General features: G+C 39.7%; 2 protein-coding genes across 2 annotated transcripts; one reads left to right on the top strand and one right to left on the bottom strand.

The window, feature by feature from the left end:
- Positions 1-672: 672 nt before the first annotated feature.
- On the bottom strand, positions 673-2,373 carry LOC143031438 (uncharacterized). Its single transcript, XM_076195246.1, has one exon. It carries the CDS (start codon positions 2,201-2,203, stop codon positions 770-772), a length of 1,434 nt encoding a protein of 477 aa, XP_076051361.1. The 5' UTR covers positions 2,204-2,373; the 3' UTR covers positions 673-769.
- A 1,392-nt stretch (positions 2,374-3,765) lies between these two features.
- Positions 3,766-25,203, top strand: LOC143031437 (uncharacterized). The gene is made up of 2 exons (XM_076195245.1): positions 3,766-3,831; positions 23,669-25,203. Exon 2 carries the CDS (start codon positions 23,923-23,925, stop codon positions 25,198-25,200), a length of 1,278 nt encoding a protein of 425 aa, XP_076051360.1. The 5' UTR covers positions 3,766-3,831; positions 23,669-23,922; the 3' UTR covers positions 25,201-25,203.
- The last annotated feature ends 774 nt before the right edge of the window (positions 25,204-25,977 follow it).

The following is a 25,977-nucleotide window of genomic DNA, read 5'->3' as shown; positions in this document are numbered from 1 at the left end:
TCCACGGCTTTCTCCACTTCCAGCCGACGGGCGGGTGCGATCCTTCGGGGCGGCAGCTTGACCGGCTGACTATCCCCTGTGTGTATGCGGTGTTTCACCAGGCTGGTCCGGCCCAGGTCGGTATCCCCCTTCGAGAAGACGTCTGCATACCGTGTCAACACTTTCCTCACCTCGTCAACCTGTTCCCCAGACAGACATACCGAGCTCCTCTGCAATAGATCCTGCAGATGAGGTGGGACTTCAGTGTTACCCCCCTGCGTGTCCTCGAAGTGACCTTCCGTGATCATAGTCGCCTGTCCACCACCCTCGTCCGGGCCCAGGCTTTCCCCTTCCTGCTCCTCACTTAGACGGCAACGGTGGCTGGTTTCGGGTGGTGGTACAGTGTGGCCTTCCTCTGCGTCAACGGCGCCCTCCCTAAGCGGCACCACGTCACCTCCGACCGACATGGTCATCTCCCCGAAATCCAGCACCGCCCTGCTTTGCTGGAGGTAGTCTAGACCGAGCAAGCTCTCCCCGACGTCAGCTACAAAAACAGGAAGATGCTCCTCAGTGTTGCCAACCGTTACCCTGGCATGCACTGGTCCCCTCAGCTGCGTGCAGTGCCCCGTAATCCCACACAGCTGTTGCTGGGCCACCGGGGGTCGTCCAGTTGCCACCATGCCGTCCTGCACGAAGGTACGTTCTGCGCCCGAGTCCACCGTGAAGCAGCAAGACTTACCGTCCACTTGCCCGCCTACCTGAACGGTCCGGGCGCCCTCGGCGCGGCAACTTAAACGGACTGGGGTCTCCCGTCTTCCGGCTGGTATTCGACCCCTTCCGCCAGCCCCTCCCAGTTTCCCGCTACCTTCTTGCTATCCTCGTCGGAGACGATGGCACACCCTGCCGTCTTATACCCCTCACCACAACTCCAGCAACAGGGTTTGTACCGATGCGGCCCTGCTCCAGCACCGACAGCCTTTCCGCCGTGCGTTCCCTGCGGGCAGTACTTTTTGGAATGCCCTTGTTGCCCACAAGAGTAGCATTTACCCCAGAACTCACCTGAGGGTGATGCAGGTCTAGAGGGGGATTTGTCCACTTTCCCCTTCTTTGCTCTCACCTTGTATGAGTCACTGTTCCAGCTGGGTCGCTCCCGCGTAATCCAGAGAAACGACTCCATCTCCAGGCCCCTCGCCAGGGCCTCCTGTAGGTCCTTGGGGTGCGCCTGCTGGACGTATATCCTCAGCTGCTGGTTATCGATAGCGTCAACAAACTGATCCCGCAAGAGAATGGTGATCATCTCCTCACTGGCCTCCGGGTACGCACGGCGCACCAATACCTCCAAATCCTGCGCTAAGCGTGTCAGGGTCTCTCCCGGGCCTCTTACCCGGGCCCGGAACCTTGTCCTGAACACCTCAGTTTGATGCTGATGCCCGTACCTCCTCTCCAACGTCGCCGTCACCTTACTATAGGAGCTCCGCTGGGTGGCTGGCAGTTGGTTCAGGACTTCCAACGCTGGGCCTTTGAGCGCCCACACAAGCTGCATGGCCATCTCAGGTCGACTCCACTGGTGGGCGCTAGCCAGGAGCTCGAACTGTGTCTTGTACGCTTCCCAAGACACTGTCCCGTCGAACTCCTGCGGGCGGCGCCTCGTCCCACTCCCTAGCCTCCGTGACGTGGAGCTGGCAGCCGAGAGGCCCGACTTTACCGAGGCTGGCGGGGATGGCGGAGGCGACAAAACATTCGCCGGGGCACCTGGGGGAGACGGAAATGCCTTTGCCAATGGAGAACGGCTCTTGAGTCTTTCGTGCCGACTATTAGCTTCGTCCTCGTCACTATCTTCCGCCTCGCTAGCTTGCTCACTCTCCCGGGGCAGCGTATCCTCATGCCGGAAGAGGGCAGGGGGCACTTGTGCTGCCACAACTTCATCCACATACCTCCTAAGGTCACTGGCCACTTTTTCCACCTCTCCCTTCACCTCGTCCTTGGTGAAAACTGCCTTTAAAACTTCTCCTTTCACCCGCGAGCACTCCTCCTTAACGAGTCCAAACACCTGTTTGAACACACTGTCAACACGGTTCGCCACAGCTTGAATTTCGGCTTGCTGTGCTTTTCCTTGCTCCGATAAAGCATGGTTCACCATTGCTTGCAGTTCAGCGTGCTGTGTCCTTCCTTGCTCCGCCATAGCCCTTATAACGTCTGCTAGTGTGGTTTCTGTATCAGCCATGCTAGTGTAATAACTCTACGGCACTGAAAACGACCACAATACCACTTACCTGGGCACAACACTTTGGACCTGTCACCTGTCACGACAAAATGATCGCGGCTTTTCCCGCTCACACTCGATAGATCACCGCGACGCACTTAAAATGCACTTACACTTACAGATCCCACTTCTGACACCACTGTAACAAACCCCACCCAGAGACTGGAGGTTTGTCACCCGATTTCAATTCATAGGTCCGTTGCATTTAAGAGACGTGACGGTATTGTTTCGAGCTTCGCCCCGCTCACACTCGCCACCTCGTCCCGTGGTGAGTTCTCAGGCGACGAAAACGCAAAGTAGACTTATATCCTCTATTTACACAGAGTCACTACAACAGAATACTGGGCTGTAGGAGGCACCTCGGGTCACTTGCCAACCCTCGAAAGGCTACTTGAAGCTTCGCTACAGCTTACAAACGCAATAATAATCCGAGCGAGAACCACGACGCCTTCTCCCGTCACCTGTGCTGCTCGTCTCCCTCCTCCCCGGGATAGCGTGCCCACGCAGTCTCGCCAAGCACGCCTCGACCAATCACAGTCGCTGCTCGACGTCACGTGCTTCCAGGTGGCGTCCACCTTTGGCGCCAAGGATCACGACGAAAGCGTCATCTCCGATGTCACGATGTCGACAGGATGCAATAGGGGCCGCTTTCGTAACAATATGCATCCTGTTTCACTTTCTCTAAAACACAAGCATGAACATTGTTTTTAACGTACAACAGAACACCCCCACCTTTCTTGTGGTTTCTATCCTGATGAAAGTGTTTAAATTCCGCAATATTAAATTCAGCTTCGAATTCTGTACCATTTAACCATGTCTCAGTTATTCCTATCATATCGAGATTTTCGCTTTTGACATACGCCTGTATTTCTTGAAATTTGTTCCTAATACTACGAGCATTAAAGTACATGGTTTTAAGAAACTCGTGATTATTTCTTTTTGACACATTTTGAGTTTCAATATCATGTCTTACATTATCATTTTGTTTTTTATTTATATACCTTGCTCTATATTATTATTTGGTCCTTCATTGATATTCAATGCCTCATTAACATTTCTTCCATCAAAATTAACACTTCCCCCATTAAATTGTCCAGCTAGCTTAAAAATTGGAGATGAGGCAACGCTACTCTAACAACAGCACTCCAATGTAGCAAGTAGCGTATAAATTGGAGATGAGGCAACGCTACTCTCAGAACAACGCTCCAATGTAGCGAAAATATATATATATATATATATATCTATATATATATATATATCTGTATATATATATATATATATATATATATATATGTGTGTGTGTGTGTGTGTGTGTGTGTGTGTGTGTGTGTGTGGGAACGCGTGGGCAAAACATACGCTCGCGCTCATGTATGTTAATATTTTGTACCAATTATTAGTTATTGGGGTAACGGCCGTTACTGGATGTAATAATCGCCCATCCCAAGAACCCAATGTTTAGGAGAAAGACATGAGGAACTTAAGAAAAATAGCTATTCGTTGCTAATGTAGCTATTCGTTGGAAGCGTAGGTTAATAACAATAACAAATATGGCTGATTCTGAGTTCAGCGCCGCAATCCCTACATAGAAGGTAGACTCTGTGTGTTTGTTATCTGATATTATGCGTTAATTTTTTAGACGTCTTCTGCAACAGTCATTACTCCATGTGTAAATTCTCCCCACCCAAAAACCCCGATTTCCCATATATCCCCCCAGATCGTTCGAGAGGAGACAGGCATCGTCCGTATCACAACATTTATCACTGAATTGAATTGAATTTTATTCGGATATATACATACAATAGGTACAATACATATAAGATTCTATATTATACATAGTACATATAATTTACATCCGAGGATGGCACAGAAAGTCCACTGTGGTCCTCATATAAAAACTAGGAAAAGATTGTCATAGGTACTGTAGTAAAAGCTAGGTTATAAGATGTGTAAATTAGGTTATAAGAAGTGTAAATTAAACATATAAACTATTTTCCTCAGAAAGAACAATGTCTAAAAGATAACATTTAACTGATTTTTTAAAACTACTTTTAGATACAATTGATTGAATGTTGATCGGTAAAGAGTTCCAAGCAATAGCACCACTGGTGCTATTGCTTGGAACTCTTTACCGATGCCATCAGGTCTTGTCTATTTCTTTCTTAAACGTAGATTTGTACAATTTCGTTCCATTATTTACTATGAGTCCTGCCCTGCTAAATGATAATCTTGACTCGTTTTGATAATATCACGTCACCGTCTTTGTTTTTCCAGTTTAAATTAAGGTGCATAAACATCTCTACGTAACAGATTGTTGCCCAGTTCTTCAATCAGGCGTTTTAGATATATTGATATATGCTAGGAACAATATCTAACAAATCCTATATTAGCAATCAAACCCCACATATCTTCAAAACATAACCGATGTTCTTAATCGGCTTATTATGCCTGTGAGCAAGACTTTTATTTTACACATGCCCAATCCCGGATGAAAAAAAACAAAAACAAAAAACACTAGTACCGCTATCATCTCACCACTACTTCCTGCACATAACGACTGTTAGTAAACCACAGCTTGTGAAAGGTCAGATCGTAAGGAGGTAGATTTCTGGATTACGAAACAAAAACAGATTAGTTAGCTTACCCCTTAATAGAGCTTATGATTTAAGCATTCTTAGCTCTGTTGTGACAATTATATTCGCAAAGTAGGGATAAACCATGTAGAAAAAAAAACTAAAAGTGCCTTTGTACATTTGCAAGAATATTTGAAATAGTTTAGACATTTGTGAGACGCTGAAGAGTGTCACGAAAATGATAAGCAATGAAGGAAGCCACAGACACAGGTAAAGAAAAGATTATTGTAGGCATTTGCCAGACAGAGCCTACATGATTAGATTGATGCCTGGAAGTTGCAGGCCATTATGGTTGTAGCTGTGTAGGTGTTGGGTACTTTAGAAAGAATGCTGTAGGTTAGTAACGAGATCAAATTAGGTATTGTTCTGTTGAAAGAAACCCAGCGTTTCAAAAATTGTAGAGGGGGCTGTCTGCAGGGAGGTTAAATTTTGTAACCTAACAAGTCTTGGTGTTTTAAAAATTGCTGCCGACGTTACAATGAATTCATTGTATTTAAACATGGGCTAGCAGATGATATAGGAAAGGGTTGCAGACTGGCAAACATCTATGTGAATACTTAGAATTATTATTATGTAGAATCATTACTAAACATTTATTGTAAAAAAATATATATGTATGGAAGAGAATGAAAATGATCTTGTATAAAATTATCTCGTATCGAATACAAGAAACAAATTAAACAAATACCATTGAAAAATCTATTTTCCATGAGGGAGAGAGACTGAGTAGGTTAGATATGGTCAGAATAAGAGAATACTGTGCTTGATTTATCGTTTATTTGAACAATGTTGTCATTTCTCGCACTAATCACTGCCTTTGCATGTTTCTCTAAATCACAATACTTATTTCCCAATGCAGTCCTCAGACGAGGGTGAGGGTATAGTACAAACTAGTGATTTCCAATTGAAATGGAACACCCGATTTGGTCAAATCAACAGGAAAATTGTTGGGAAAAAAATTGCCTGTTGGGTGTTTTGCTAATGTCAGGATTTAGATCCCTGAATGCAATATAACTTTGGATAATACAATATGTTTTTTATGCAGTGTCAAAGCAAAAAATATGCCAGGAGATCCTTCTGGTCATAACAAGGTCCGTGTTTCTGTCACGGGATGAAGTTTATGGATTCCCTAGGCACCAGGAACTCAAGTTTAAATGCCATTAGAGGAAAACTATTGACAGCAGTCATGTGATACTTGCTTGTCAGGCACTGGCAAGACCAGAGGCCTCCAGAGTGGTTGATGTAGACCCATGGCAGTCAATGCGAGTATGCAAAGGGTCAATAAATGCTTGGGGGTTGATAAATACCTAACCTAACATTTTGGAGGGGCTCCTTTCCAACCACCATCTCTTGCTCCACACACATTTCTAATCAATTCGTTCCACTCTGATCCCTTCCTGGTATACCACATCTTCCAACTGGTATCCAGGCAGAATGCCACAAGATATAGGTAATCCATGTATAAAACACAAACAATGACATATTTTGCACACATCTATTTTATTTTTCCTATACAAAAAAGAAAACTGTGCATATAATGTTAAAATAGAGTTGATGACATTAAGATTCTTGATGCTACAGGTTGATTGGATTCCATTGAATGTTGAAACTGGTACTTGCTAAGAATTCCAGTTTTGAAAGTTGTTTTACTCCCAACTCTGATGTTTCTGTGGAGGCTGGCCAGTTGCATCCTGTGCAATTATTGGCCACTTTATTGTCTTCCTTTCTAGGGAATTCATTAGGGTCCATACAGAGGAGTGATTATTTCCAACCAGAAAAAGAAATGATGGTAAAAAGATGAAAAAATAAAGGAATGACAGTTGTTCCATTTTTCATACTTTGTGATGACTCCACATTACTTAGGTCATACTCTGATTTGAGGCTTCATTTGTAATCACACAATTCTAAGGGCTATAAGAACTTGATTTATTCTTGTTATCATGCTATACATCCATTTAATTCTTGTATGGCTTTAACATAATCATAAAATACATACCAATGGCTATTTCCCAAGACAAGGGAAGTAGCCAAAAAACAAAGGTATAAAGTCCACTCCCACCCATTCCATCCCCACATACTGTACTCCACTTTCATTCACCCCTTCCTCCCTCTTATCTTAGCTCCTCATGGATGACAGGTCATTCCTGCATCTCGCCCACTGCCCTTGGTCAGCAAGACACAGGAACGCTGCTTCATTTTTATTGGTGACCCCCCCCCCCCCTCTCTCTCTGCCCCCTCATGCAGAAAAGGAGAAGATGGGGAGAAATCCCTTTGGGCTGCATACTATCATTCACACATACTCCCTCAGCCCCCCATCCTCCACCCACTCCTTTCCATGCATCACAGCATCATCCATACAGGACCATTCTCCGTTCATCCCTATCTTCTGTCATCTCTCTTCCTCTCTTTCCCAATGTCCTTCATACAATCTCCTTTTAGCATCCATTCCCAAATGTCTGTTTCTCATTACACTTTAATCCACCAAGGCATTTACTTGCTCTTCTCAATCTGCATTCTACCTCCACCTCCACTCATCACTTTCCTGCCACATTTGCACCCAAGTATCTAAAACTATCTCTCGCCCTTGATACTTCCAATTTGCTACCACATTCTTCCCTTGTACATCTCATCACCTTACTTTTACCCACATTTATCTTCAACTCCCTTCTTTTGCACACCTTCCCAAACTCCATTACTAACTCACTTAATTCCTCTGATCCTGCCACAAGCGCAGTGTTGTCAGCAAAGAACAACTGGCTTATCTCCTACATTTCTCCATTTTCTTTAACCATCTCCAATCCCTGGCCAATTACCTTTGCATTTACCTCTCACACCACCCCATCCATGTATAAATTGAAGAGCCAAGGCAACATAAAACCCCTGGCAAAGTCCCACCTTTACCTCAAACCATTTCTGATTCCAACACAGGCTCTACTACTCTCGTAAAAACTCTTGACTGCTCTCAACAGCTTCCCTCCTATCCCATGTATCTGCAATACCTTCCACAATGCCTTCCTGTCTACCCTGTTATAAGCCTTTTCCAAATCTATAAGTATCCCAAAAAACATCCTTACCTATTCCTAAAGTTTTCTCACATATCTGCCTTACCACAAAAATCTGATCCACGCAACCCCTACATGTCCTAAACACACATCGATCCTCACCAATTACTCCCTCTGTTCCTTTCCTACTTTCCTCTCAAACAAAACCCTTCTCATAACCCTTCCCAACTACACTAAACAAACTGATCACTCTGAAACTACTACATTCACACTTGTTCCTTTTTCCCTTGTAAAGTGGAACTATACAGGTACTCCACCAGTCCCCCGACACTCTACCTTCTTTTAAACAAACATTAAACAACCTCACCAGCCAGTCCACCATCACTGTCATTTTCTTAGCGCTTCCCACTGCATTTACCTTTCCTTCCTTATCCTCCTTCACATTTAGAAACTTCCTAAAATACTCTGCCCATCTTCCTCTTACCACTGTTTCTTCCATTATCATCTCTCCATCTTCACCTTTTACCTTTTCTTCTCTGCTTTATTTCTTTCCAAAACATCTTTTTATTACTTTCAAAACTTTCTGTTATACTCTTACCCCATTTCACATCTCCCTCTTTGCTTCCTTTATCTTATGCTTTGCTTCTTTTCTCTTTTCTTTGTACCTCTCACATGATTCTCTCATCCTGTTTTGTAAACAGTCTATGAATGCTTGCTTCCTCTGCAACTTTCTTTGCTTCTTCATCCCACCACTTGCTCTTCCTTCTATTTCATCCCATCCTCCTTGTTCCACACACCAACTTTGCATACCTTGTAACTCCCTCCTTGAATCATCCCCATTCCTCCTCCACTCCTAGTTCTACTCTATCCTTCACTCCCTTTCATTGCTTAAATGAAATTCTTCTATCATATACCCCTTTGATTATTTTGGAGGAATACCTCAAAGGTTCATCAAGTTCTGGGCTACAGTTTTCCGAGTCTTTTTCTTTGTACCCTTATTATCAGTTCATCTAATGGTACTAGTTCGTTAATACTGCAAATAATATTGATCAACCCTGTCATTGGTTGGCTAATATTCCTATGTAGTGCATCTGCTGCAATGTTCTCCCTATCTGGAATGTATTCAAACTTAACCTCATAAAATGGAAGTGTAGTAAACCAATTGGCTAATCTGCCTCTAAGATTCTTATGTTTGAATAAGTTCTGAATAGCTGTATGATCAGTCCACACTCTGATTGGATATCCCAGTATCTTATCTCTAAAACTCTTTTGTGAATATATCACTGCTAATGTTTCCCCTATTGTAATGCATTGTTACAAAATCTCAATGTGAAAGCTATCTGTTGCAATTTTGCAAAGAATGAGCTCTTTATCATAATTAGGAAAAATGAGAACTGGAAAACTAGTAAGTTTAACTTTCAACTTGTCAAAAGTTTGTTGTTGTTCAGGTCCCCAAATGAACTTGGAATCTCTCCTTCACAAAGAATTTAATAGATTAGATGTGTCTGCATATTCTTTAATAAACTTCCTATAATACCCTGTCAAAAGATTACAAAGGTGGAGCATGCCAACAGGAGGCCTTTTGGTCCATAACTAGGCTGGATACAGAAAAAATATATATGATAAAAAAATAATAATAATAAAAATTATGGTAATATAAATGATAATAAATAAAATAAACAAATCAGTAAATAGTAAATCATAATAAATGGAAATCAAGCAAATAATAAATAAACAGACAAATAATAACAAACAAATAATCAAATAATATAAAATAAATGGCAGTCATTACAGCATCTTGCTGAAATGTTTATCTAAACGAATCTTAAAGCTTCGAACTGAACTACATTGCACTGCCTCTGCAGGAAGTTTATTCCATTTATTAACTACAAGGTTGGTGAAGTTGTTTCTACCCACTTCCAAATTAAATCTATTTCCTGACAGTTTGGGACCACTCTTTCTTTTCAGATTCATTTACTGTAAGAATTTTGTCACTTTATCAAGTCACCTCTGAGTCTGCTTTTTTAGGGAAAACAGATTCATATGTTTTAGTCAATTTTCATATGATTTATTTTTTATATTTGGAATCAGTTTTGTGACTCCTTTGTACTTTTTCCAATCTGTCTGTCTGTCAATGTTTCCGAACAACCCATCTAGTACTGTCTTAATTTCATATAAGTTATGGAATGTTACATAACTAAAATGGCATTTGCTTGAATGCATGATGCCTTGTTGTTGTAGAAAATGCTGTATAATCTTAAGAATCTTTGTGCATCTTTATCTGCCAGAAAGCTGATTTGAAATCAGTAGTGCTAAAATACTGATTCTCAGTTCCCAATTTTAAACCGTTTATCCTAATTGATTCTGGGATGGTTAAAGTTTTGAAGACTACAGTGACGCCTTTCAACTGCACTTGTACTCTGGAGTGCAATAATGTCGACTTTATTATGCCACCTTCCACAATTAGCAAAGCTTCATTTGGAGTTGATGAATTCTGATTAATTTCTGGGATTTCTTGAACATTTGAGCTGTGTCCACTATGTGTGTCTTCTTCCTCATGTGTTCTCTGTTCTTGAATAGACCACTCTGACCCGCTACTATCCAATCTAGCATTGCTATCTTTCCCCATCAATCTCAATAGGTTCTCTTATCTCAAATACTGGCTCTAAATCTAGTTGATTTAAAAATGGGATTAAGTGTGATTTTGCTAAGATCCCTAACTCAGCCAGACATATGATCATGCCCTCTTTTCTCATCGTTTCAAATCCTATCACTAAATCTCCTAGGAAGACAGATTCTTCTACAACTATCCCCAGAATGTGCAAGTGCTCATTTTTATACAAAATAACATCCAAGTCAGTCTTACCTAATGCCTTTAACTGACTCCCTGTTACTCCTAGCAATGAGTAATGGATTGGTTCCAAGAGTTTCACTTCCGGTTTCATCCTTTTTAAGCACTTTACTGATTATAACATTTACTGCAGATCCTGTATTGATAAATACTTAATTAGGTTTATTAAATACTTTATCCAGAGAGAGGAGCCCTAGTACAGAGGTCCTTCCAATTGTTATTGTAAATTTATACACTTCACCTGTTTTACTTAATTTCTTTGCATCATCAAGGAGGCGAATCAAGTAGGGAAGAAAAGGTAAAAGGTACAGATGGAGAGTTGATAATGGAAGAGATGGCAGTGAGGGGAAGATGGGCAGAATATTTTAGGGAGTTGCTGAATGTGAAGGAGGATAGGGAAGGAAAGATAGCTGCAGTGGGAAATACGAAGAAAATGAGAGTGATGAGTGAGGAGAATGGAGGAGAAATAAGGAAGGATGAGGTGAAGGCAGTTGTAAAGATGATGAAAGCAGGTAAGGCACCTGGTCTGGATGGATGTCATGCAGAATGTCTGAAAAAGGGAGGTTCAGTGATGGTGGACTGGTTGGCAAGATTATTTAATGTTTGCTGGAGAGAGGGTAGAGTACCGGAGGACTGGAGTAGTGCCTGTATAGTTCCTCTTTACAAGGGAAAAGGGGACAAGTGTGAATGTAGTAATTTCAGAGGGATTAGCCTGTTGAGTGTAGTAGGGAAGGCTTATGGGAGAATCTTAATTGAGAGGATTAGGAGAGGAACAGAAGGAGTAATTGGTGAGGAACAGTGTGGTTTTAGGACTGGTAGAGGTTGTGTAGATCAGATCTTTGTGGTAAGACAGATATGTGAGAAAGCTATAGGAAAGGGGAAGGATGTTTTTTTGGCTTTTATGGATCTGGAAAAGGCTTATGATAGGGTAGACAGAAAGGCACTGTGGGAGGTTATGCAGATTTATGGGATAGGAGGAAAGCTTTTGGGAGCTGTCAAGAGTTTTTATGTGAGTAGTAGAGCATGTGTTAGGATTGGAAATGGAGAGAGTGAGTGGTTTGAAGTAAAGGTGGGACTTCGTCAAGGATGCGTTATGTCGCCCTGGCTGTTCAACTTATACATGGATGGGGTGGTGCGAGAGGTGAATGCTAGGGTAGTGAGTCAGGGATTGGAGATGGTTAAAGAAAATGGAGAAAAGTTGGAGGTGAGCCAGCTGTTGTTTGCGGACGACACTGCGCTTGTCGCAGGGTCAGAGGAGGGATTGAGGAAGCTGGTGGCAGAGTTTGGGAGAGTATGTGATAGAAGAAAGCTAAAGATAAATGTGGGTAAAAGTAAGGTGATGAGATGTACAAGGGGTGAAAGTGGCAGTAGACTGGAAGTGAACATTAAGGGAGAGCGACTGGAGGAAGTGGATAGTTTTAGATACTTGGGTGCAAGTGTAGCAGGAAAAGGTGGAGTGAAGGTGGAGGTAGAATGTAGATTGAGAGAAGCGAGTAAATGCCTTGGTGGTTTAAAGAGTGTAATGAGAAATAGACATTTGGGAATGGATGCGAAGAGGAGACTGTATGAAGGAGTGATTGTGCCAACAGCACTGTATGGGGCAGAAACGTGGAACATAAGAGAAGAAGAGAGAAGGAGTTTGAATGTGTTTGAGATGAGGTGTCTGAGAAGTATGGTGGGGGTTACTAGGCTAGATAGAGTGAGAAATGAGGAGGTGAGGAGGAGAACAGGGGTGAAAAAGGATTTGGGAGAGAGGGTTGATGAAAGAATATTAGGATGGTTTGGACACATGGAAAGAATGAGTGACGAAAGACTAGTAAAAGAGGTATGGAAGGCAGATGTGGAGGGAGTGAACATGAGGGGACGTCCTAGGATGAGGTGGATGGATGGGGTGAAGGGGGCTTTGGGGAAGAGGGGAATGTCTGTTGAGGAAGGAAGGGAGAGGACGGAAGACAGAGGTGAGTGGAGAATGGTTGTATATGGATGATGTTGTGATTGCATGAGGAGGAATGGGCGGGGGGGTGGGGTAGTATGTGTGAGTAAATTTTGACGCAGCCCGAAGGGATTTCTCCCCGTCCTCTCCTTATATGCAAAGGGGGACGGAGAGGGGGGGTCGCCGATTAAATGAAGCGGCCTTGCTGTGGCTGTGCTGTGTCTTGCGACACTGCTTCTGACCCAGGGCGGTGGGCGGGGTGCAGGGATGACCCGTCATCCAGGAGGTGCTCAGATGAGAGGAAGGGTGGGAGGGGTGTGGAGTGTATTTGGGGATGAAATGGGTGGGAGTGTTTTTATGCCTTTCCCTTTTTGGCTACCTCCCTTGGAAGGGGGAAAAAGCCTTGGTATATGTATGTATGTATCAATAAGAACTTCACATTCTTTTTTTTTTTTTTTTTTTTTTTTTTTTTTTTTTTTTTTTTTTTACCTTAGACATAATAAGGCAGTTGAACCCTAAATTAAGTAGTTCCTCTTGGTCAGGGATGAGAATCTTGGTTAGATTAATGTAACCATTTAAAGGATATGGATGATATGGCCGCCATTCAGATTAAAAAATTTCTTTTGATTAGCTCTAGTGATGGAATTTCTTTGTTGGTTCAATTTCTATTAAAAGGCTGTCATTATATCCTTGCCGAGTTGTGATGTCTTCTCTTGTTCTGTTGAATTTGTTGTTATCGTGAAATTTACAAGTTCATTTTCTGTGACGGATGATAGTTTATGATTAATTCATATACGGGCATTTGATGGAGGGCAGTAATTTCCACCTGATGATCTGAATGAGTCGTGAGAACTTTTGTGTTAGATGATTTGAGTTAGATGACTCCTCCATGAACTCTAGTGTCTCCGACAGTTCTGTATAGAATGTACTTTTGACTATGTTTTTATTTAATGTTTCCTCAAGTGAGTCCAGGCATTTGGTATTGGTTTGTAATATTGCCAGCAGTTATAGCTGGTACACAGATTGGACAGTGGCTCATGTCGGAGTTGATCTGGCAACTATGTGTTTGTTTACATTGTAGTGAAAGAATAGAAAAGGGTAGTAGCAAACGCCAGTTTACCATATGTTGGCAGAGTCCACTATATGAAGTTCATATGAATGTGTATTGATATGACCAACTAAGTAATCAGTGACCAACATTAACAGCAGTCAAGTGGTGGTTGTTGGCGAGTAGCATGGATACATAAATGGGCACCTCCTCAAGGTTAGGCATGTTAAGCAGTATTTTGCTATGTGATTTAAAAAGAGGTTTATTAACATCAAGACTCGGCATAATCTATCTAATTCGCCACAGCTAATAGTTTGCCTCCGTGAATTGATTCAGTATTCGAGCCTGAAAGTGGGCCTATTTGTTTATAGTAAAAAAGTAATTGTTGATTTACTTAGCCGATTATCATTAAAAGGCTTAACATATTCGTGAGTAAATTAAGTTGTTTTATATAATAGCTTCAGGAGTTCAATTAAAGGAGTTGGTCAAGTTCACCTAGTATATACTAGTGCCTATTTGTTCCTAGTTGAAACCTTGTGTCCAGGTTGAAGTTTGTTCATTTGAATTATGGCCTATTTTTAGTGAAATTGAATTGTTTTAATTTATTCATAGGCTAGTACAACCTGAATATTTTTTTGTACTTTGTATAAATACAGTCTAATCATGACTAGTGATAATGAGGATAATGATAATCTTGATGAAGCTGGATTTGAGACTGCATTGGCTAAATTGAAACGAGAAAGGGGTATACTTAAAAGAAAAGTTACTCTGATTCTTAATCAATTAAAGGATTCACTCAATAAAAAGACATTAAACATTCGTTTCTGTAGTAAACAATTAGATGTTATTGACCAAGTTATAAGTGAAATTAAAGTTAAAGATGAACAAATTTTAGATCTTTTAAAGGAAAATGAAGTAGATGTTTAGAAATTTGACACATTTACTAGTGAAGTAGATAAGCAAGTAGGCTATCATATGGAAATAGATGAAAGTCTATCCGAATTTCAGGATTTTAAAATGGCAGGGAATAAATCCAATAATCACTCTGCAAGCTCTACAGATGCTGATAGATTTGTTGAAACACTCAATAGGCTAGACCATTTTGACACTAAACCACCTCCCTTATCATGCGGCGTTTTTGATGGAACAGAAAAGTATAAATTTGCCTTTTCTTCTTTCCTCAATCAGTTTAATAATGTCATAGGTAATAAGGAGAGTATGTCCCAGGCAGTGAAGCTTAGTTATTTACATAGTTATCTTAGGGGTTATGCTTTGAAAATCATTAGCCATTTGTCTATCATAAATGAAAATTATGATACTGCACTAAAATTATTGAAGGATGAATTTCTGGATGTACCCTTTATAGTGGATGAAACTTTCAGAAGGATTCTAAGCACAACAGTGATATGACAAGGAGTTTTTTACATTAAAGTCATTCATCACTGAAATAAGAGCATACATTTTTGAATTAAAGTCTAATTATGGTTATGATTTCACAGTGAAAGATTCTCCTGGAAATTTACTATTGAGTCATATTCTCTTTGATAAGTTGCCTACAGCATTCAAAAGGGAACTGGTTCCTAAATATAATACCAACTATCCTACCTTGACTGAAATCTTTGAGTCATATAATGACATTATTAAGACTAATTAAGACCTGTAAAACTACTTTGCCTAAATCTGATCAAATCAATAAGGCCAAAGAAAAATTCAAAAAATGCACCCAAAGAAAATAAAAGTTCTCTTCAAAATTTGAAGACCAGTCAAAATAAGGTTGTTCCCTCTAAAAACCTTATTTGTAAATTGTGCAGCGCATCAGGTCACTCTTTGGGACAGTGTGAAAAATATTCAACTCTTAAGGATAAGACAGAGAGAGTACAGGAGTTAGGTCTCTGTGCATGTTGTGCTGGATCTGGTCATAAAGAAGATGAATGCTTTGGCAAGCAAAATAAATTAAAATATGGTTGTAAACACTGTAATTCTCATGGCCATATAGCACCCCTTTGTCCTGAATTTAAAGGGCCTAATACTAGTAGTAATCATCTTTGTTTAACATCTCAACAAAAATCTGAAAATGATTACATTTCCCCTACTGTAACTTTGGAATTTATTTGTGGTAAACAGAGTAAGAAGATCAGATGTCTAATTGATACAGGGAGTCAGCAATCCTACATGTCAGCAAGAGTTGCTAAAGAGCTGTGTACGGATTTAGACTCATTGAATATGATAGACTTCAATATAAGAACATTCATTGGAGCTGAAGTTAAGAGCTTTAAGCAAACCTTATTCGGTGTTAAAATGAATAAGATAATTCAAATGCCATTTCTTAATGACCCTTCACTCAGCATAAGTTTCGTTGTACCGGGTATGAATGAAGCCCTAAAAAATATAAAAGATCAAGGTTTTGAATTGGCTGATGAAGCCTTTGGATTAAATCAGGATAATGAATTAATAGAGGTGGATGCATTGATAGGTGTAGACTTGCTTCAATTCCTTCCAGAATGTTCATTTGCCCCGTGCTTGCAAGGGAGCTGCATGGTAATTGGAAATAAAGTAATTCCTATTGGTAATGTCAATCATTTCTTGACTAGGAAACAGGCTTCTCAAATTAGTAAAGAAAACGGCAAGTAATGAAGTTCAAAACTATCAGTGTCAGAAGTCTTCTAAAGTTCATGACACCTTAGTTAATCTGATACTTAATCCAATTAAATCTTATTTTAATCCTCCAGAAAACATTCTAAGTGATTTAGATATTGAAAATGGGATAGAATATCTCTTTAGCTTGGAATCTATTGGAATTAGTAAGAATGAAATCTATAGTTCAGAGGATCAAGAACAAATTGCTAGATTTAATGAAGCTATTCAGTTTAAAGATGGCCATTACCAGGTTAGGCTTCCTTGGCATTTGGAAAAAATAGTACTGGTCCCTTCTAATTTTCAGGTTGCCAGAAAAGTGATAAGGAGAGTCTCAAAAACTCTTAAAAAGTCAAATCTTTATGAAACGTATGAAGAGGTCTTTGATAAGTAGCTTCAGGATGGAATCATAGAGCAGATTGAAATAGACTTTTCTGTTGAAAAGGTGAATAATCACACTTGGATTCCACATAGGCCAGTCATTAAGATGGAAGAGCAGGTCTCAACTAAGATTAGAGCAGTTTTCAATTGTTCACTAAAAACTGATAGGAATCTACCTTCTTTGAATGAGGCTGCATATACTAGAGTAGATCTAATGGAGTCCTTGCTTAAAGTGTTATTTTGCTTTAGAACTAATGATATAATCTTGCTGAGTGACATCAAGCAGGCCTTCCTGTCAATTAGGCTCAGCCAAGAGTTTGACAAGAACCGTTTTTGTTTCCTTTGGGAAAGGGATAAATTGACTGCTTATAGATATATAACTCTAGTATTTGGATTTACATCATCACCCTTCATTCTACATTATGTAATGAAGAAACATGCCAGTAAATTTCCTCTTGACAAATGCACTAACATTCTTTCCAGTCAATCCTATGTTGATTATTTAATATTCACAGGTAATAATTTTAAGGAAATGACTGACCTTTATTGGCTTTGCTATGAAAGAATGGCTCTTGGTGGTTTTATTTCACGATCTTGGAATTCAAATTCACTTGAACTGAGACAACTGATAGAAAGGGATGGCAAATCGGTTGAACACTCAAATGAGACAGAGAAAATTCTAGGTTACAGATTTAATCCTAATATAGATGAGATGCAGCTTGCGCCTGTTGAATTTCACTCTGTCATTACTAAAAGACAATTGTTATCCGAGACTTCAAGTTTATTCGATCCACTGGGGTTAGTCTTACCCATTAGTATCAAAGGAAAGTTGCTGATGAGGAAGGTGTGGCAACACAAATTAGGATGGGATGAAAAATTGCCTGAGGACATAATAAATGAGTGGGATAATATCAAACCAGACTTTGAGAAAGCTAATCAGGTCTCCTTTATTAGGCAGGCATTAAATGAGAATGAAGAGTATGGACTTCATATTTTTAGTGACAGCTTACAAAATTGCTTTGGGTTTGTTGCTTATGGTACCAGTAAGGAAAGTAGTTCCCTCTTATTTGCTAAAGCAAAAGTGGCTCTTGCTAACAAGGAAAAAAACATAGTATCCCAGTCTTGGAGCTACTTGGAGTGATTCTTGCTTTAAAGTGCATCTCCACTATTTTGAATGCCCATTCCAATATAAGATTCAACTATATTAATATTGCTATTGATCCACAAGTTGTGCTCAACTGGTTAATAACCAGACAGACTAAACTAAAATGTAAGTTTGTCAAAAATAGAATAGGTGAGATGGATAGTAAACTACAAGAGCTTAAAAGGGATTATAACATTCCCATTAGTTTTAATTATGTCAAAACTGAAAATAATCCTGCTGATCTCTTAACTAGAGGATTAACCTACAACAAATTTATAGATAATTTTGAATTTTGGCTCAAGGGACCAGATTGGATGAAATATGAATTAAATACCTGGCCTAAATACCCATTGTTGAGTGTGGGTTTTAATTCTGATCAATCAAAATATCAATACTCACAATACCATGCAAGGAAAGGAAGTTGAAATCAAACCTATTTTTGACATTAATAAGTTTTCAAACTAATAAAGTTATGAAAATCACTGAGTATCTCTTCAAGTGGATTTGTATGAAGAGTGGTGAAAACTCTCATGAGAAGGCATTGGATTATTGGATCATGATAAATCAGTCAGTCGGTTTTGCTAATGAAATTAGCCTCCTTAAACAAGTGGATACACTCAAGTCAAGTAACTTTAAAGATTCAGAAGTGCCTTCCTGAGTATTGAATTTAAACTTGTTTCTTGATGAAAAGGGCACCCTGAGATCACGAGGAAAGATTTCCAAATCACTTAATTTGATTATAATGTGCACAATGCTGTACTTTTGGGAAAAGATCACCATTTCACTGTACTTTTTACCAGATTTTGTCATGCTCAGATACAACACATGGGAGTCAGTACTACCTTCAATTTCCTAAGGTCCCAAGGATTCTGGATCCCAAAGGGTAGATCTTCTGTTAAAGCTTCAATTAAGGACTGCAAAATTTGCCAGAAGTATAATGCACTTGCCTATAATTACCCTAAAGTAACCAGTATGCCTAAGCAGCACATGAATCTGATCAGACCTTTCAATCATGTGGAAGTTTATTATACAGGTAATTTATTTTTGAGAAAAGATAATACTAATGCTTTGAGTAAATATTTTATATTGATGTTCACTTGTCTTAATATCAGGGCTGTCCATTTTGAGTTGTTGCCTGACATGTCAACTAAGAATTTCATTCTGGCCTTTCAAAGATTTTGTAATCAGTATACTATTCCAACTTACTTGTACAGTGATAATGCCCGATCATTTGTGAAAGGGGGAGACATATCAGAGAAAACTCGAGTCAAATGAATTTTTGGATGAACTCTCAAAAAAACAAAATCAAACATGTAAGAATCCCAGTATATTCAGCATGGGTTGGGGCAGCATGGGAATGCCTTATCAGAACAGTAAAAAACTGTCTGTATAAGGCGATTGGAAGATCTAAATCAACATGGTTTGAGTTTCTCACTGCCCTTTCAAACATAAAAAATGCCACTAATTCTAGACCTCTCACTTATAGAGCCAGTTCAGAAGAATTTGAATTTATAACTCCAAATTCATTCCTCGAACTTAACAACATTGGTTCATTGATGTTCCAAGATGAAACTGATATTTGGGTTAATGATGAAAATCAGGAAAATCTTGAAAATGCACTTTGCAAGCAGAATGAGATGTTTGAGGGATTTAGAAGGTTGTGGTATGAAGACTATCTTCTGAGTTTAAGGGATCATGCAAAAAATCTTTACCAGAAAGAATGGTCTGACAAGATAAAGAAAGGAGATGTAGTTTTGATTAAACATCCAAATAATCCCAGACCCTTTTGGTTAATGGGAATAATATTAGAGATAATTATTGGGCATGACAACAAGGTTAGGACTGTTAAAGTGAAACAAAATAATGGAGAAATTGCCTTCTATACAATAAAGAATTTGTATCCCATGGAATTAAATATCACTCTTGGAAGTCAAAACCCATCACAACCTTCAGAGGTAGATACTGGAAACGACTCAAATCAAAGAAATCCTCAAGCTCCATCTGCAAATAATAGAGATCTCAAACCAAAAAGAAAGGCTGCATTAAAGCAGCATGAACTTATGAAAAATAAATTTGATTATTCATAAATTATAAATTGGGTATTAGGTGTTGGGTAAAATGCTACACCCTGGTTCAGGGGTGAGGATACATGTGTTTAGGTGGTGGTTTAAATACTGCACCCTTAAATCTAAGGGTGAGAATAAAATGTTTTACCAAAGTTTGATTATAGGTATTAAAATCTTATTGATTTATTATATTTGTATTTATATTGATTTGGACACAAGGTTGCATTGCATTGCATTTGTTACAAATGCAATCTCTTGTCTGGAGTATATTAGAAATGACATAAAAGGTGACGTCATATTGAACTCTGGAGGTTTAATATCATTAAAGTGATAAATTATGTATATTTAAGTTATTGGATAAAATCTGAATAATTAATCATTTTAATGATCAATTGTTACTGATAATTTGTAGTGTATTGAAAAATTTAAATATTTGAAATAGATACCGAAAATTCTGGTTGGTGAAAAGGTAAACAATGATCGAGTTATTTATAGATATTGCTTACTGCTAGTTGCTGGCTTCATTTAAAAAATTCTTTGATTCTGTGAAAATTAAGACGCTGAGAATTTGTGTCAACTAAAAGTAAATAATATAAGTTTACTGTAAATCAATTTCGGAGGAACATTTACTTCCAACTGTAAAGAGAAACCTCTCTTTAAAAACAAAAGAGGATTACATCACAATTTAAGATAACAGTTGGATAAATTCAATTAAGATGTTTTTGGACCTTTGAGTATTTGGAGAAGGGTTTTGACAGGCTAGATGGAAAGGCATTGTGGGAAGTTTTACAGATATATGGGATAGGAGGAAAGCTGTTTATAGCAGTCAAGATTTTTTTTTTTTTTCAAGAGTAGTACAACCAGTGCTAAAGCCATAAGGATCAATGAGAGGATATCGCAGTTGTTCACGCAACTGGGATACCACTTTCTTGATACTTGGTTTCTCATTTCTAGGCATCATGACTTATATGTTTTTGATGGAATCCACCAAACTCACAGAGGCAAAGATGTTCTTACAAAGTGAAGTTCCTCAGGGTTCCGTTCTTTGGCCACTTCTCTTCATAGTATATATTAGTGATATAGACCACGGACTGAAATCTATTGTCTCCAAATTTGCTGATGATACAAAACTGCATGGAATGGCAAACGATCACTTAAACTAATGGTCTGTAAATTGGCTAACGAAATTGAACACAAGTAAATGCAAGGTTATGCACATAGGTAGAAATAACAGTAAGTACAATTACAAGTTATTTAGAAATTCGTTAACAAAAGTGGATAGTGAAAAGGATCTCGGGTTGATTATCAGTAATGATCGCAAAACATCTAAACAATGTATTTCAGCCTCTGAGAAAGCAAATAAGTTTCTAGGACTGATTGCGTGGTCTTATGACTTCAACCACAGTTGGAATATGCCGTTCCCTTATGGTCACCAACAGATTGGAAAAAGTACAACAGCGAGCCACAAGACTGATTCCAAATATCAAAAATAAAAGATATGAAAATCAATTAAAACATATGAATCTATCCCCCCCCCCAAAAAAAAAGAAAAAAAACGTAGACTCAGGTGACTTGATACATGTCTAAGTTTTTAAAGGGAATCGACAACATTAAAAGTGACAAAATTTTCACAGTTTTATTATTTCTCAATTTGTTTATTATCTGTCCATTTATTATTATCTACTATTTACCTGATTGTTTATCATTTAACTTTACCTATTTATTTATTCTTATTCGTCATTATTTTTTTGTATTGATTTATCTATCATCATTATAGTTTTTTCGCATCCGACCAAGTTATGGACCAAAAGGTCTCCTGTCGGCATGCTTCTCCTTTGAAATCCTTTGAATTTGAAATGGAGAGAGCGAGTGGTTTGATGTATGGGTGGGACTTCGCCAGGGATGTGTTGTGTCGCCGTGGCTGTTCAATGTGTAAATGGATGGGGTGGTGCGAGAGGAAAGTGCAAGGGCAATGGGCCGGGGATTAGAGAAGGTTAAAGAAAATGAAGAAATTTGGAGGAGTTAAGGAGGTAAGTGTCTGAGTTTGAGAAGGTGTGCTAAAGAAGGCACCGACGTGATGTTTTCCGAACGAACGGTTATCCGAGTCAGACCGTATGGAAATGGACGAGGACGCCGCAACGTACCGAGACACCATCCCCTCACACAGGACACAGGGTCACAATTCTGTACATTAAAGGTGCATCAGAGGTGACGGCCATGATACTCTGGGACAAGAACATACAGGTAGCACATAAACCACGCAACACTCTGCATCACAACCTCACCAGGGTCAAGGACATGGAAGCACCCACTCAGTAGTCGAGTGTAGTGTACCGCATTGGTTGTTTGGATTGTGATGCAGATTACATAGGAGAAAGACAGAAGAAACTTGCCACTAGAATTAAAGAGTATAAACAGACAATTAAATGGAAAGATGCAGCCCCAGCACTTTATAAACACATGAACGAGCTACAGCACAACATTGACTAGGAAGGAGCCAGAGTGGTGCACAGAGACAGCTCAAAGAAAAGGAGAATATTTGTAGAAGCGTGGACGACAAAAGAAGTTAGCGTAAATAGGTGCATAGACTTAAATCCAATATACCTGGGCACTAGAACACAATGACAGACTCAACGTAAAGTGAGAGTGTACAAGATGAACAAAGGTCACAGTGTGTATGAACATGATTTAATTTATTTCCTTTTTCGTGCAAGTGTGTAGTCCACTTTTTTCACTTGTTGTATAAGTTGCATTTTATTCTATTGTATTTATTCTTTGTAAATAAAAATGTATATGATCCATTATATATAATTGGGTATGTAAGGTTGTGACCAGTTATCCAGTTCCTGTAACGACTGGAGGAGGAGGAGGAGGGGACCCGGCCAGCTTCGGTATCACGGCATACCTCTCCCAGTTCCAACTACGGCCAATATATTAAGCTTTTTGTCCACTATCTCATTACGCCCCTGAAGACGGTCCTAGGACCAAAGCGGGGGCATTAAACATCCCACTTTGTTAACATAGGTAAAAGCTTGGCGGGATGCTTTGTCTTCATTTTTGTTTGCTGTTAGCCCAAAAAGTCATCTGCAAAACACCCCCTACGTGACGTAGGCAAGATTTTGACAGCAAAGCAAATAGTGTGCCTCTACGTTAAATGTTGCTTTAATTGGCCTAGTTCTTCATTGGTTCTGATCGCCGCTGCCAAATTTGTAGATAGAAAGAAGACGACGTATTAAACGTGTTCAGTGTTTACATTCTCTAATGCCAGACATATAATTACTATAGGCATAAAGTTACAACTTAGTGAACACCGTAATTGAATCTGGAGAAAATTGTGTTGTCATTCTGATTTATGAGTAAAATAAACAATGGGCGTAAAATTTTCACAAATTTAATTGCAACTCATATGTAGTGACCGTTGCAACGGTGAATCCGTTCACACTAAGCAAACAATGACCAATGTTAACAGTGGTGGTGGTGGTTGTTGGCGAGTTGTGTGCCCGGGTAGGTGGGCACCTATTCGAGGGCTAGGACAGTGTAATTGGTGTGGATCTCATGTGAACACATCCCACTTTTATGAGTGATTTTAATAATCGATTATACTGTGTGCTTTTCAGTAAAATATTCTTATAATAGGGGATGGCATGTATGAAATGGTTTGGGTACAAAACACCCACAATCCTACTATTACAAATCTCAAAAAGTTAATGTCAATCTTATGATTACATTTTTTCCAGAAAGGTCACCATCAACATTTCTGTGGGAAAGTTATCCATAGATTCCATGTATTTGTCATGCAACAAAGAAAACCCGATGTGGCATCTATACCTCAGCTATCTCATGGGGAGGAACATTTCTAGTGCGACCTATTTTATGCAGTTTTCTCACCAAAATATTACCACATATATCACATGATGACATAGTAGAGAAGCCTTTCCATTGTGAATTGTGTGATTCTGCTTTCTCACATAAGGGTGGTCTCAAATATCACATGATGACCCACACAGGAGAGAAGCCTTTCCAGTGTGATTTTTGTGATTCTGCTTTCTCGAATAAGGGTAGTCTGAAACGTCACATGAGGACCCACACAGGAGAGAAGCCTTTCCAGTGTGACTTGTGTGATTCTGCTTTCTCAAAAAAGGGTAATCTCAAATATCACATGATGACCCACACAGGAGAGAAGCCTTTCCAGTGTGACTTGTGTGATTCTGCTTTCTTGCATAAGGGTAATCTGAAACGTCACATGAGGACCCACACAGGAGAGAAGCCTTTCCAGTGTGACTTGTGTGATTCTGCTTTCTCACAAAAGGGTAATCTCAAAGATCACATGATGACCCACACAGGAGAGAAGCCTTTCCAGTGTGACTTGTGTGATTCTGCTTTCTCACAAAAGGGTAATCTCAAAGATCACATGATGACCCACACAGGAGAGAAGCCCTTCCAGTGTGACTTGTGTGATTCTGCTTTCTTGCATAAGGGTAATCTGAAACGTCACATGAGGACCCACACAGGAGAGAAGCCTTTCCAGTGTGACTTGTGTGATTCTGCTTTCTCACATAAGGGTAGTCTCAAAGATCACATGAGGACCCACACAGGAGAGAAGCCTTTCCAGTGTGACTTGTGTGATTCTGCTTTCTCAAAAAAGGTTTATCTCAAAGATCACATGATGACCCACACAGGAGAGAAGCCTTTCCAGTGTGACTTGTGTGATTCTGCTTTCTCATACAAGGGTGATCTGAAACGTCACATGAGGACCCACACAGGAGAGAAGCCATTCCAGTGTGACTTGTGTGATTCTGCTTTCTCGGAAACGGGTAGTCTGAAACGTCACATGAGGACCCACACAGGAGAGAAGCCTTTCCAGTGTGACTTGTGTGATTCTGCTTTCTCACGTAAGGGTTATCTCAAAGATCACATGATGAACCACACAGGTGAGAAGCCCTTCCAGTGTGAATTGTGTGATTCTGCTTTCTCACATAAGGGTAGTCTGAAACGTCACATGAGGACCCACACAGGAGAGAAGCCTTTCCAGTGTGACTTGTGTGATTCTGCTTTCTCACATAAGGGTAATCTCAAAGATCACATGATGACCCACACAGGAGAGAAGCCTTTCCAGTGTGACTTGTGTGATTCTGCTTTCTCAAAAAAGGTTCGTCTCAAAGATCACATGAGGACCCACACAGGAGAGAAGCCTTTCCAGTGTGACTTGTGTGATTCTGCTTTCTCACATAAGGGTAATCTGAAACGTCACATGAGGACCCACACATGAGAGAAGCCATTGCAGTGTAACTTGTGTGATTCTGCTTTCTCGCAAAAGGGCCATCTCAAATATCACATGATGACCCACACAGAGGAGAAACCTATCCAGTGTGACTTGTGTGATTCTGGTTTCTTACAAAAGAGTGAGCTTAAACATCACATGATGACTTGTGTGATTCTGCTTTCTCGCAAAAGGGTCATCTCAAACATCACATGATGACTCACACATGAGAGAAGCTCTTTCGGTGTGACCTATGTGATTCCACTTTTTCACAAATGTCACATGATCCACGAATCCCGGAAAAAAGACCCACATAGGAAGATCCCTGGGCGGAAAAAAGCCCCCAATTTATAGATTATAATTCTTATTAATAACAGTAATACTTGTTTTAAATAAAGCCTAGTTCAAAGGGCCCGGTGAGTTGGTTTCACATTCCGTGAGGTTGAGGTGTTTAATTACATTAAAGGTGTGAAGTAGACTTCCCTAATGGTGTGGGTATACAAGTCCCACATTCATCACAGTATCATTCATATCATTAGTGTGTACTCATCTGTGTGGATATATATATATTTCAACATGGAAATGATCAAAAACAACAAAGGTGGGCAGAAACTTTGTTACGATGGTCATATGTACACGAAGAAGAGTGTGAACAAAACGTCTATACGATGGGAGTGTTCAAGGAGAAAAGCTATGAAATGCAGTGCAACACTGTACACGGACTTGGATATATCTATTGAAATCAAAGGCACAAAACATAGTCATAATTCTAATACTGCTAAAGTA

The sequence above is a fragment of the Oratosquilla oratoria genome, chromosome 12 (assembly GCF_046742065.1).
Source record: "Oratosquilla oratoria isolate Oo_2021 chromosome 12, ASM4674206v1, whole genome shotgun sequence".
NCBI classification, from domain to species: Eukaryota; Metazoa; Arthropoda; class Malacostraca; order Stomatopoda; family Squillidae; genus Oratosquilla; species Oratosquilla oratoria.
This window is presented reverse-complemented; position numbering and strand designations above follow the sequence as displayed.

Excerpts from the sequence above, each read along its gene's own strand:
- LOC143031438 (XM_076195246.1), bottom strand. The coding sequence starts at position 2,203 with ATGGCTGATACAGAAACCACACTAGCAGACGTTATAAGGGCTATGGCG.
- LOC143031437 (XM_076195245.1), top strand. The coding sequence starts at position 23,923 with ATGATGACCCACACAGGAGAGAAGCCTTTCCAGTGTGATTTTTGTGAT.